General features: G+C 44.8%; 3 protein-coding genes across 7 annotated transcripts in view; 1 reads left to right on the forward strand and 2 right to left on the reverse strand.

Annotated features, from left to right (window-relative positions):
* DUS2 (dihydrouridine synthase 2) overlaps window positions 1-4946 on the reverse strand; it is a 31082-nt gene extending 26136 nt beyond the window's left edge. For 2 of the 3 annotated variants that reach the window (XM_055726835.1, XM_055726834.1), the window contains exons 1-2: window positions 4312-4829; window positions 966-1011 (exon numbers count right to left, since the gene is read on the reverse strand). In XM_055726835.1, the coding sequence (XP_055582810.1) occupies window positions 966-1011; window positions 4312-4434 (169 nt within the window). In that variant the 5' untranslated portion in view covers window positions 4435-4829. The other variant, XM_055726833.1, reaches the window with a different exon arrangement.
* Window positions 4839-7285, forward strand: DDX28 (DEAD-box helicase 28; the record flags this gene model as incomplete). The annotated part of the gene is given in 3 exon segments (XM_005444647.4): window positions 4839-4889; window positions 4891-4941; window positions 4944-7285. Coding segments are annotated over 3 exon segments (1728 nt in total), but the record flags the coding sequence as incomplete, so codon positions are not given.
* A 1227-nt stretch (window positions 7286-8512) lies between these two features.
* The window catches only part of LOC102055162 (galanin receptor type 1-like), a 31325-nt gene continuing 27559 nt past the window's right edge, over window positions 8513-12278 (reverse strand). For all 3 annotated transcript variants that reach the window (XM_055726957.1, XM_055726958.1, XM_055726960.1), the window contains one exon: window positions 8513-10102. In XM_055726957.1, coding sequence (XP_055582932.1) covers window positions 9785-10102 — 318 coding nt within the window. In that variant the 3' untranslated portion in view covers window positions 8513-9784. The remainder of the gene's footprint in view (window positions 10103-12278) is intronic.

Consider the following 12278-nt stretch of genomic DNA (forward strand, 5'->3'; position numbering starts at 1 on the left):
GTTACAGACAGCTAACACCTACAAAGACTCATGATTGAAAACTCTCTACTGCAGTTCAAATTAATTTGGTTCCTGGACACTATCAAACTTTTCTTGAAAAATTAAAATGCTTTGTGACCAATATTAGTAGCTTTTCTCAGAAAATTGTGTTTTCCATTAGCACATACACGTGAAAAATCTCTGAAAAAAAACCTCAAACAACAAAAACCCCAAACCAAGTTTTCTGTTTATTTTGTAGTATACTAGCATACCAAGGCAGTAGAGAGGCTGAAGTCAGTACGTAGATACAGAATTGAGGGTTACCTCTTAACAAAATTTTATTATTTGTCTTGTTAACCCACATTAAACTGTTTCAGATTTTAAACAATGCACTGGAACTTTAATGTCCTGTTTATTCTAACTACTAGTTTCTTTCACCTGCTACCAGGAAGCACCATGTGAAACATGAGTAATGGCTTTCCACACTGATCCCATTTTTCTTCCTAAAAAGAGGAAGACATCATTCCAGGAGCTAAAATTATGCAGTCTTTCACTTTAGAGGGCCTGCACACCCAGTGACCTGATTGCTGTCAGAGTTTACCAAAAACCTCATTGAATCCTTGTAATAAATTAAGTCAATGGTGGAGAAAAACCTTATTATAGGGCCCTAAAAAGAATAGCAAACTGTCAATTACTATTAAATTAGCCCTATCCTCCAAAAACATTTATAGTTTTCCCAAGGGATATTAACTGGACTATTGAAATTCCTTTAAAAGGGAAACTGAAAGTTTGAAACTGTATAGCGGCAGACAGGTGTAAGGTAGTGGTTCAAAAGCTTATTTTAAGTCCCTAGACACAATTTAGAGAGATGAGATGTACTGATACCTCATTGTAATCACTATAAAATTACTTCAGAAAAATAATTACTTTTTCTCTTAACTAGAAAGAATGTTTACAGATATTAACAAAAGAAATGCCATACTTGCCATTTATAACCCTCTTACACTGCAGCATCTTTATGTCAATCAGCTCCTGAGAAGAAAGAATAAAATATCTCAGTGAGTTGAAGTGTTTAAACCACCCAGCTCTAAACAGTTGCCCATTTTATTAAATAACTCTCACAGGACACCAAATACAGAAAAAAAAACCCGCAAACAAAACCAAGAAAACTATGTAACACACTCAACTGAAGTTTCAAAATATGGATAGTACACATGAACATGACATGTTTGCATGGTTCTAGAAGAACCATTTTGTTCAAATACCTATCTAGCAAGCTAGAAACAAACCACTTGGAGTGGAAGGGGACGATAACAACACTATAACCACAGAATCAATGTACATCTATACTGGCTAAGCACATAGGTGAACAGAACAGCAGTATTATGCTTTAAAATTTTTTAACCTTACTCTTGAGTTTCAACAGTTCTCCACATTTGTTAAAAAACAAAATAAAGCTTTGCGTTAACCTTTACTGGAGAACCTACCATTCAGTCACCATTTGCTCTAGAACTAGTGACTTTTCTTTAGAAGGAACCAGGACTTCTACCTACATATACAAGCTTAACTACAGATGTATGCATTCACTTTATTAAGGAATTTGAGTCCTTTTTTCATATGTATCTCATCAACTTGATTATAGGTGAGCTTTAAGACAAACTGACTGCCTTTAATTAATAACTTATATGCTGAAATATGCAGCTGCTAATCCAACTGTTACATAAACCGGGAAAAAAGCCCACTACACTGTAGTGTTGTACTAGGTTTTTGTGGCAAGGTAGTAGTAGCAAGGGGGCTAAGGAGTGGCTTCTGTGAGAAGCTGCTAGAAGCTTCCCCTATGTCCAACAGAGCCAATGCTTGCTGGCTCCAAGACAGACCCGCTGCTGGCCAAGGCAGCCCATCAGCGACAGCGGTAGTGCCTCTGGGATAACGTATTTAAGGGGGAAAAGTTACTGCGCAACAGCAATTGCAGCTGGAGAGAGAATATGTGAAACAACTCTGCAGACACCAAGGTCAGTGCCAACGGGCACCTGGTGTCCAGCCAGGGTCAGCCCACCACAAATGTTAGGTACTTGAAGTTGTTTAGTCTACTAGAGAATCTTTCTTTTAGCAAATAAGACAAGGTTTAAGACCTGCTGATGTACACGTACGGGCTAAATGAGCAATAAATTAGACTAATTGCAATTTGTTTGCATTATACCATAGGTCTTAAGAGCAGTGCTTTTAATTTAAGCTTTTAACTAATGCTTCTCATCAGGTAACGTTCACTTTAAGTTCTGAAACACCTCTGAGTTCCAAAATTGAGGGGGTTGGGGGGAAAGGATTAGAAAACAAAAGGATAAATTGGAAAAACAAGTTTTAATGTACAGAAATAAAATTACAAAATGCAGTTATCCATGCTGTTCTGTTGCCAAACAACTGCAGTGTAATTGCCTAAAAGTATTTTATACTGTCTTGTCAGTTCTTAAGAAAACACACAAAGCATAGTTTTTCTGACAAAATTTATTAAGACAGATAACTAACTGCAAACACTACCCCATGTCAATGGCATCTTAACTCTCCTGTGTCTCAACAGCAATATGGAAAAAAGAAGAGACAATTTTTTTTTTTTTTTTTTTGAGCTGACATTAGGAAAACTACAACAGGGTTTTGGCTACAGGAATAACTTACATCCTACAAGTTTTGTTACATACTGCAACTTGTTAAGGAAGTTTGAGGGTCTCCTCTTTTGAGGCATTGTTCTCTGGAATTGTGGCAAAAAGCATGTGAAGGAGAAACTGCTTTAGCTATACAGTTTACAGCACTGGATTAAATAGCTTCTTATACTCTATGACTTCACCAGTAAGCAAAGCAATACTTTTATGTTTGTGTCCTGTTGTGGTTTGGGTTGTTTTTTCTAAAAAAGGACAACACAACAATTTCTACATTACTATCTTCTGCTCACTTCCTATACAATGGCCCTGTCAAATCTGATTAGTGAAATCCAGTAGCTGCTCAGTAACAAGGTTTTTTGTTGCTACTAAGAAGTGTAAGACACTGGAAAAGTACAAATGGTGTCTGAAGCCTGACTCACTTTTAGTGTTTAAGATGTCTAGATTCTGAAACTATGCTTTTGGTTTCTCTATACATGATCTACAGTTAGCCTCCCAGAGAATGAAAAAATGTATAGTCTCACTTAATCCCATGTACAGCAGTGAGGTCATAATTCATCAACTGGGAAACTGTTAATTATTATTTCTCAAAGAAGAAAAACACCTTATTACTCCCAATTTTATGACATCCAGCAGTAACTATTCTACTGAATTTTGAGATTTCTTCTGAATCACCCAGCAATAACTATTTTTCACATGGAGTTGATCCAACTAATTAAGTATCATTTGTAATTCTAGAAACTAGAGACAAGTGGTAAGACAAACAGCATATTATCTGTCTGAGAACAAATCTTTCCTTCCCCTCCAAAAAGGGCAATGAATTAACTACAAGAGAGCTGCTGTGAATTCCTGGAGAACATCATGAACAACAGATTCTGACAGTTTGTTTCAGTCTGTTCTACTGGCACAGATCAAACACTTTGCCAGGAAAGCCAGTATTTAAGCCACGTTTATGTTATGTTTAACTCTACTGTTGCGGGTTTTGTTTGGTGGTTTGTGCTTTTTTTTTTTTTTTTTTAAATCTCAGCTGAGTCATTTAACTTGTACCCATGCCTACATTTGAGAAGAGCTAATAATAGCACTGAAGGGGAAAATGGGAATACTGATGCACTGCAACAATGACAGTGAAGACAAAGTACCTAGTCCTACCAATAATATCTGTGGCAAATGTCTCAGCTTCACCCAGCTTTACAAAAAGTTGTTAAGCAAGGACAGCAGCGCTGTGAGGGGTACATATGGATGCTCTGGCTTAGCACAGCAGAACTAACCAGGCGAGACGGCTGGTCAGTCTAAGACTTCCCTCAAAATTGTGAGACTACTCAAAAACAGAAAAAAACCCAAACCACAATCACCCATCCCCCCCCAGAAAAAACACAGTAGAATGTGAGGAAATCATTATGGTGAATGGAAATCATTGAACAGTCTTAAAATGAGTTTGCCATAACTTTTTGTTGTTTTGTCCAAATTAATTGAAATTATTGAAAAGTCTTCAAATAAGGGTTTGTCATAACTCGAAGACTGCTCAAAGGGAAATGCCTTAAGCCACGGCGATTCTTCTTTCCCCATTTTTCTGATGAAAACTATGTGTAAGAAGAAAAAATCCTACAATAAACAAAGCCTATTTGTACTTTTCTTAACAATGTTATCAGGTAAGACTGCCTCATCTGCTCATCCTTCGTACCTCACAGTACACGATATCGGCACCGTAGTCCAGAGCAAGAAGACGCATGGGTAACGTTCCCACCCGCACCATTGGAGCCAGGATCTTCTTTCCCATAAAGCACAGAGGTGCGTTCACCGTCATTCCCGTCGCGGTACTACGTGAAAGAGAGAAATCAGGGGGAACAGCCACGGAATAGAACTTCCCGCCGCCGAACGCCCCGGGCTTCCCTTTGGCGGGAAGCGGGCAGGGGCAGCGCGCGGTCCTGTCCCACCTGACAGGCTCCCCGAGCGGCCCGGCGGCCCCGCGGCTGCTCACCCGGCCCCTGCGGGAGCCCGGCGGCGCTCTGAGGCGCCGGGGCGGCCCGTAGGGGAGCTCCCGCCGCCCCGGCTCCTGCCCGCGAGCGAGGGGCGCCGGGGCCGCCTCCGCCAGAGCCCCTCAGGGCCACGGCGGCTCCCGCGGGGCTCAGCCCCCAGCCGGCAGCTGAAAAGGCGAAGGGCGCGTCGCTCCCTGAGGTACCAGCCGAGCGCCCCCCCGCCCGCGGCACTCACCCTCCCAGCGTGGCGCAGCCGCGGCTCCGGGGGGCGGGGGAAACCGGAGGGAAGCGTCTCCTCACGGCGTCATCGGGCAGCGCCGCCGCCACCACGTGAGGGGCCGCCATGGCGCTGAGCCGCGGCGGGGCGGCGGTCGCGCTGCCGCGACGAGCGGCGGCTACCCGGGCGGCAGCGGCGGGCGGGCAGCCCCCCGGCAGCGTGGTGCGCGTCCCCTGGGCCCTGCGGCTGCGCCTGCAGCGGGGCGAGCAGCGGCGGCGGCGCGGGAAGGGGGAGGCGGTGCCGGCGCGGCCCGGGAAGCTGCTGCTGCGGAGCCGGCGGCCGGAGCTGAGCCAGCCCCGCTGGCAGACGGTGGGGCGCTGGGAGCGGCCGCCGCTCGTGTCGGCGGGCTGGAAGCACAGGAAGGCTTATGGGGACTACTTCCAGCTGGAGCCCTCGCAGGAGGCGGCTCCCGCCCTGCAGGCGCCGCCGGCTGACGCGGAGCGGGAGGGCCCGTCCTTCGCCGAGATGGGGCTGGTGCCGGCGCTGCTGGCCGGCCTGGAGGGCCTCTCCGTGTGCCGCCCCACGGCCGTGCAGCGCCTCGCCATCCCCGCGCTGCGCCGCGGCCGCAGCGCCCTCTGCGCCGCCGAGACCGGCAGCGGCAAGACGCTGGCCTACCTGCTGCCCCTGCTGAACAGGCTGCTCTGCCACCCCGAGGGGCCGACGGAGGCGCCGGCGGAGGGGCTGGCGTCGCCCCGCGGGCTGGTGGTGCTGCCGTCGCGGGAGCTGGCGGCGCAGGTGGGCGCGGTGACGGCGGCGCTGTGCCGGCCGGCGGGGCTGCAGGTGCGCGGGCTGACGGGCGGCGGCGCGGCGGGCGGGCTGCGGAGGCAGCTGCGGGCGCCGCCGCCGGGGGTAGCCGTGCTGCTGGGCACCCCCGGGGCGCTGTGGCGGGCGCTGCGGATGCGCTTCCTGGCCCTGGGGCGGCTGCGCTGGATGGTGCTGGATGAGGTGGACGCCCTGATGATGGACGACACCTTCGTGGAGCCGCTGGAGGAGATCCTGGCACACGCGCCTCTGGCTGCCGGCGCTCCCGGGCTGGCCGGCCCCGGGGAGGTGAGGACGCAGGTGGTGGTGGTTGGAGCCACCTTCCCCACGGGGCTGAGCCAGACTCTGGGGAAGTACACCGATGTGGGCCAGTTTGTCACCCTCGCCACCCAGAGCCTGCACCGCCTGCCATCCCACGTCCTGCAGAAGTTTGTCCGCCTCAAAGGCCAGGACAAGTTGCCTGAACTGCTGCAGCTACTCAAAGACCACCCAGCATCTGGTGGGGCTATTCTTATCTTCTGCAACAGTGCCAGCACCGTCAACTGGCTGGGCTATGTCCTGGATGACCACAAAATCAAGCACCTGAGGTTGCAGGGACAGATGTTAGCAGCTGCTAGAGCTGGCATTTTCACCTCCTTCCAGAAGGGCGATGTGTCTGTCCTTGTATGCACTGACCTTGCCTCACGGGGGCTGGACACCAGCAGTGTGCAGCTAGTGGTCAACTATGACTTCCCAAACACCCTGCAGGATTACTTGCACCGCGTGGGACGAGTTGGACGGGTGGGAAGCAAGGCTCCGGGAACCGTGGTTAGTTTTGTCACCCATCGGTGGGATGTGGACCTGGTGCGGAAAATAGAGACTGCAGCCCGGAAAAGGAGAGGTCTCCCAGGCATGGACTCCTCTGTTAATAAGCCTCCAGGTTAAAGGAGCTTGATGCAGTTTCCCAAGTGGTGATATAATAGTCAAAGGGACTTCGGTCTAATGGCCTTGTGGGCCAAGCTTGAAGTCACTTAAGGCAGAGCAGAGGAGCTTCTCTGTGTAAGCTAGACTGGAAGAATAAAGAGTTGAGTTTCAGAACCACTTGATCGGGTTAACTTTGTGCACTGTTCTGGAAGCTGCAGTTGTCATTTCCATAGGCATCACAACTCATGGCTTTCCAAAAGGAAGCTAGTAATTAACAAAATGCCTTTGGAGAAGACTGAAGAGTGATCTCATCAGTTGATTTTGTTTAATTTTGTTGAGGCTTTTAAATTCAAAGCAGAATGAAAGTGTGCCTGTGTGATGGGCAGCTCTGTTGTATTTCATTGCTTCCCACCACCAGCAGCTAAAAATTCATTATTAAAACTTAAAAATCACTGCTGTTGGCAGGGGAAAAATAAAAGAAAACATTTTTCCTAATTTTGCTATACCGTTGGCCAATTAAAGACTGAAAGACAAATTATATTTGATTTTCTTGTAATGTAGCAGTTCATTCAGAGAATTCTACACCAGTTATCGCTAAGGTTTGGGGGAACAAGAAGGCACAATAAGGCCTTAAAAAACCTTCAAGCTTTAATTTATAATTTTATGTTTACCTTTCACTGAGAAAGGGTATCTTGCTGCTTCATGTTCTATTAAATAAAAAAAAAAGGAAGCCTTAAGTGTATGCTCATTTTTTCTGCTTGCTGTAGTGACATGTCCAGTCTCTGAACTGATTGTAAAAACGAAAAACCCCAACACACAAAAAAAGTCTCCTGTTAAAGGAAAGAAGCATGTTGACTCTGGATGCTGATGACTCACTGGTAACAGTGAGTACAAGATTTCTTTTGAATATAGTGCTATTGTTCTTTTTCTCCTTTTAACTCAAAGGACTAGAGTGAGGCTGAGGTTATTTCCTACCTAGCTGCTAGTTTGTATCCATGGTAAATAATCACACAAAAATAGCGCTTTAGCTCTGATTTCTGTTGCAGTGATTTATCACAGCCTTTTCTTTTAGTGGTTGTTTTTCCCATGCTATCTGCTTTAGCCTGTGCTAAAACTGGGTCTGTAGAAAGAGTAAGCTGTTAAATGAAAAGATCACAGCATAGTATCTAAATCATTGGTTTCAGAGGAAATAAGGTACTGGAGATAATCTTATTCTTGGTATACTGTGAGTAAAAACTAAACAAACAGAAAACTTGCCCAGGTAATCACTTAAGTCTAAGGCTGTATAACCTTATCCTAGATATTGTACACATGTGGTCAGTTCATACTGCAGTTAAGGGGCTCCTAGGGGAAGTTACAAGCTGCAGTAAAATCATGTCATACAACAGAAAGCTTTCAAATTTTAAAAATACAGTGGAAAAGTGATCCGCTCAGAGGCTGAAAGCCTTTGTATTTTCCACCCATTCATTGCATGGACTATTTGATTCTCATCTGTGGTTCATTTCACTGCAAATCAGGCAGTTTATACAGGTCGGCTTCTGTTGTGGACACATAAGAATAGGGTAAATCCTTAAACAGAAACCTGGGGACAGTCTAGTAGGCTAATTTACAGGAGATCCTGTTTCCATTTCTTAATATGTATCTTGCATTATACCAGGTAGTCTGAACTGCTGAGAAATAGCTTCACTTAACTGTAGACACACATATTAATTTAAATGAGGTAAATTGTATTCCAAACATTCCAGATAAGAAATTCTAATATTAGCTTGCCTGCTTTTGCCTAAGCAATTTCAGGCTGACTCCATCTCAAGTGTCACATAATTTGAATCTGAATTTTTTCAAAGCTGTAGTGCTTCACTTGCGTTAGCATAAATACCCAGTTAATACATGCTTCAGAGTGTCTTTCTTCTCTGAGGCAGCTGGTGATGGTGACTGTGCTTCCCAGTTCAATATACAGAGTTGCCTTTTCAAGTTTCTGAGGGATTTAAGTTGCTGCTTGGGATCTCACATGTCCAGCTTCAAGTATTTGTCTTCTCATTGAATACAACGTTTTACTTGGATATTTTTGTTGTGGTTTTTAGATGTATAATTTGTGGTTTAACTTCTGTAACTCACTTTTAAAAAAACAGTAACGTAGTCTATGAATCTGGAATTGTTACAGTGAATCCTATGACAGGTTAATCTGGATTGCAGGACACTGCTATCAAATTAGACAACAGAGTGAAACAATGAAGTTCTTTCAGCCATATGCTTCTTAATTTTGAAGTAATATGCACTTTATATATTTACAAACAATAACCTTGAACTAAGTACAAATGCTCTAAACTGATTGTTGCTTGGATGCTGTTGATCAAACCAGTTTATCCCCAAAAAAACTCCACCAAAAACCACCCAGAAAAATTTTAGCATTTATATACTAAAGTGACCAATAAAAAGCTTTGGATAAATATACTCAGAGAACACCATATTTACCAATAAAGCCTTTTGTAAATATTACTTTCCAACAAAACCACAGTTCTTTTAAGCATATATTGAGAAATACCACTTTCCTACTGTTGCTCACAGACAGTTACTGGAGGCAGTGATTAACAGCAGTAATTATGTTGAGCACACAGGCGTTCAAACTGATACAGAGCCACCAAATGCAGACATCCACATGACACGTCTCACATGAAAGGTTTTACTACCCAATACATAAATACTATAGCAAAGCCTTCAAGGAGATTTAGAGACCCTATTGCAGCTAATGAGCTAAAAATGTATGTAGCTTGCATATGGTCCAACTTGTTTAAGAAACAAAGACATATTCAAAGACTTTTTAGTTTGACTTCTCCCAAACTGCTTTTCAGTGCTCTCTAAATGTCATATCGCTCATCGTTCACATTCCTAATGACTCTCTACAGACATAATTAACTGTTCTTGTCTGTCCATATGCTACCTTCTGTGTAACTTATTTTAGACTTTATGGGCATAACTGCAACTGGATACGAGTTCTATCTTATGGGCACCACAAGGACATTCAGATATTTCTGTTGCACAGAGCCCAGTGCCTTGCAGCCTAGGAGAAGCTATGTCAAGTGTCCTAACAGCCAGGTGGAAGAATGCCTCCTACCACCTTAGTAATCTGACAAAGTCCACATTGCTGCAGGCTGCAACTCCCTAAAATGGACTTGTATACCTGTTCTCCCCAGACAGCACCCTTTCCCCTTCTCTAGAAAGGCATTTGTGAGTCCAATTTACATTTTAGTGGTTGAGTGCGTGGTAGAGAAGTTCTCCATGCGTATCCTGACCAGTTTCTCGGTGGTATCCGGCCACAGGAAGAACCTGCAGGTGAAGACTTGCCGGCAGGCCTTGCGGAAGTTTTCTGAGAGGAAAGCGTAAATGATGGGGTTGATGCAAGAGTTCCCGTAGGCCAAGCAGTGAGAGATGATGCGGAAGGTGAAGGAGATGTTGTTCAGGGGAAACTGCCCGAACTCTGCCCACATCGTGATGATGTGGTGTGGCAGCCAGGAGAGCAGGAACACAGCCACCACGAGAAGCACCGTCTGCACCGTCTGAAAAAGGCAAGATGACACATCAAATGGTCGCAGCGATCGAGCAAGTCTGTGATACGAGTTTGCCTCCCCTCTTGTCAGTAGTGAAGGCAACATCACACAGGCAACGCTGACCACTGCCAGGTGGGCAAATTATGACAATATGAAAAAGGATGCCAAAAAACAACCCTCCTGCCTGGAAAACAAGGGTTGCCTGGTTTTGGCTCAAGCAAATAACACTATAGGCAATGGAGACAGCGCCTGTAAAAATCTCAAACAATACAGAGGCTGCAATAGTAATGCTAATTATGTTACATGGAAGGCTGGAAGTAATATTTCCTAGCATTTGGAGGGTGAGGAACATTAAAGCTATCGAAAATAACTGCAGGCGAAAAACTGGCTGCAAGGAAACATGCCACTGAGAGGAGTAACAAAGGCTGACCTGAGGAGAAAGATTTTTCTAGTAGCTTCCCTTTTACAGGAAAACCCAAGAAAAACAATGCATAGAGGATTTTTTTTTTTTTAATATGCAGATGCTCTTTGGTTAGAAATATTCCTAGCCCGATGATTACCTGAGGGAGGCTCACTGTGTGTGCCGGCTGGGTTAGAGGTGCGCCCCTCAGTGCTTGCTCTCCAGTTAGGCTGGGTAAGCCCCACAGTTTGACCTGAGGTAAAATTTTCCTGAAAACAGTGGTTTTTGAGGTCACCATCCAAAGTGAGGGTTAACATGAGGTGAGCTGTTGACTGCAGCTGTGGTAGCCCCACAGCTGCAGCCGGGAAAGAGGAATGAGGGCTGAGGTGGGGCCTTGTCAGGGCTGAGGAACACGGCAGAGTAGTGTGTAGGGGGTGGCTGGGTGGGAAGGGTGCAGGGAGAGGCTGGTCCTTGACCAAAGGTAAGTGGTAGGAGCTGCTTGAGTTGAGTGGTAGGAGCTGCTTGAGTTGTTTTGGTGTGAATTTTAGCAGACTGTTTCTTTGGGCTTTGTTCCTTTTGTTGAGGGGAAATGGTAGATTGGGGAGAGGGGCTGAAGGCAAAGACTGGGGCACCTGTACTTTGGAGGTGCGAGTCCAAGCTGTCCCTAAGTGGAGATCCTGGCTGAGGTAGGCCAAGTTCCTTGCCATGTAAATATTGCTGTGCAGCTAATGTTTAGGGGATCTGCAGGATGCATACCAAGGAATAACTTCATTGAACAAGTCTTTCTCCTCTTGAACAAAAACTCCTCAGCCTGGCATAGTTAAGGGTATGTGTTACAACTAAAGCACTCTTGGTTAAATTTTTTGGATTTTTAAAAGATTATTATTATTTTCCTGGAAGCCTTTGAAGAGAATGAAGAATTACTTTTATTTTCTGTAAGCTACAGTAAATATCCTTTTATTCTATTAAAGTGAAGTATTTATGTCAGCTTCCTTTCTGTAAGACTCTAAGGCCTATAGGAGCAGGACCTTGCTTTTCAAGCTCAAGAAGGCTGAGGGTGTTGCTTTTATCTCGCTTTCTACTTCTAGCACACTCCTAGCAAGCCTCAGTGGTTACGACCTGGGGACCCTGAGCGCCTTTCCTAATGTTTTTATAAGGCTTGTTCCACTTGACTTCGGGCATTTTCAAGAATACTAGTGGTAATGGAAGGTGAACATTTCTTTACGTATTTAAGCCCTCCATTTTGGGGTACTGTAGCAGATGCAGAGCAGGTGACTTCCCTCTGCTCCCTTCACCTTATTCTCAGCAAAATGTATGCTTTTCAACTTCAGTATTTAGTGTTTCTCATTTGTATTTCGTCATTTTAATAAATACAAAAATTTGCAAATATGCAGGTGATATCCTTCCCCTAAGGAGAATTGTTGTATAAGTAGCAGAAAAGCAATGGAGGAAAATTGAAGCTTGGAATTCATTTCATCTTAAGGTTTACAGCCTTACTAGTCTAAGTCAACACTTTTGTCAATAATTCCCTGCATGATTTCAAATGAATAGTGTGTAATTACCTTCCTAGAAAAGGGATAATTTTCCAGTGAACGAAACCTCATTTAATCAGTGGTTATAATTACTATATCTGGTTTATCTAGTTGTTTTGTCTGCTGGAGAAGACCTGCAGGATTTCATACCTTGTTTTAAAGCACTCTATCACTATACCTGTTATGCTAAAATGTATAAATAGAAGTTATAAAGACTTAAGCTTACATATATTTCACACCTTAACTGGAATGA

The sequence above is a fragment of the Falco cherrug genome, chromosome 14 (genome assembly GCF_023634085.1).
Source record: "Falco cherrug isolate bFalChe1 chromosome 14, bFalChe1.pri, whole genome shotgun sequence".
NCBI lineage: Eukaryota > Metazoa > Chordata > Aves > Falconiformes > Falconidae > Falco > Falco cherrug.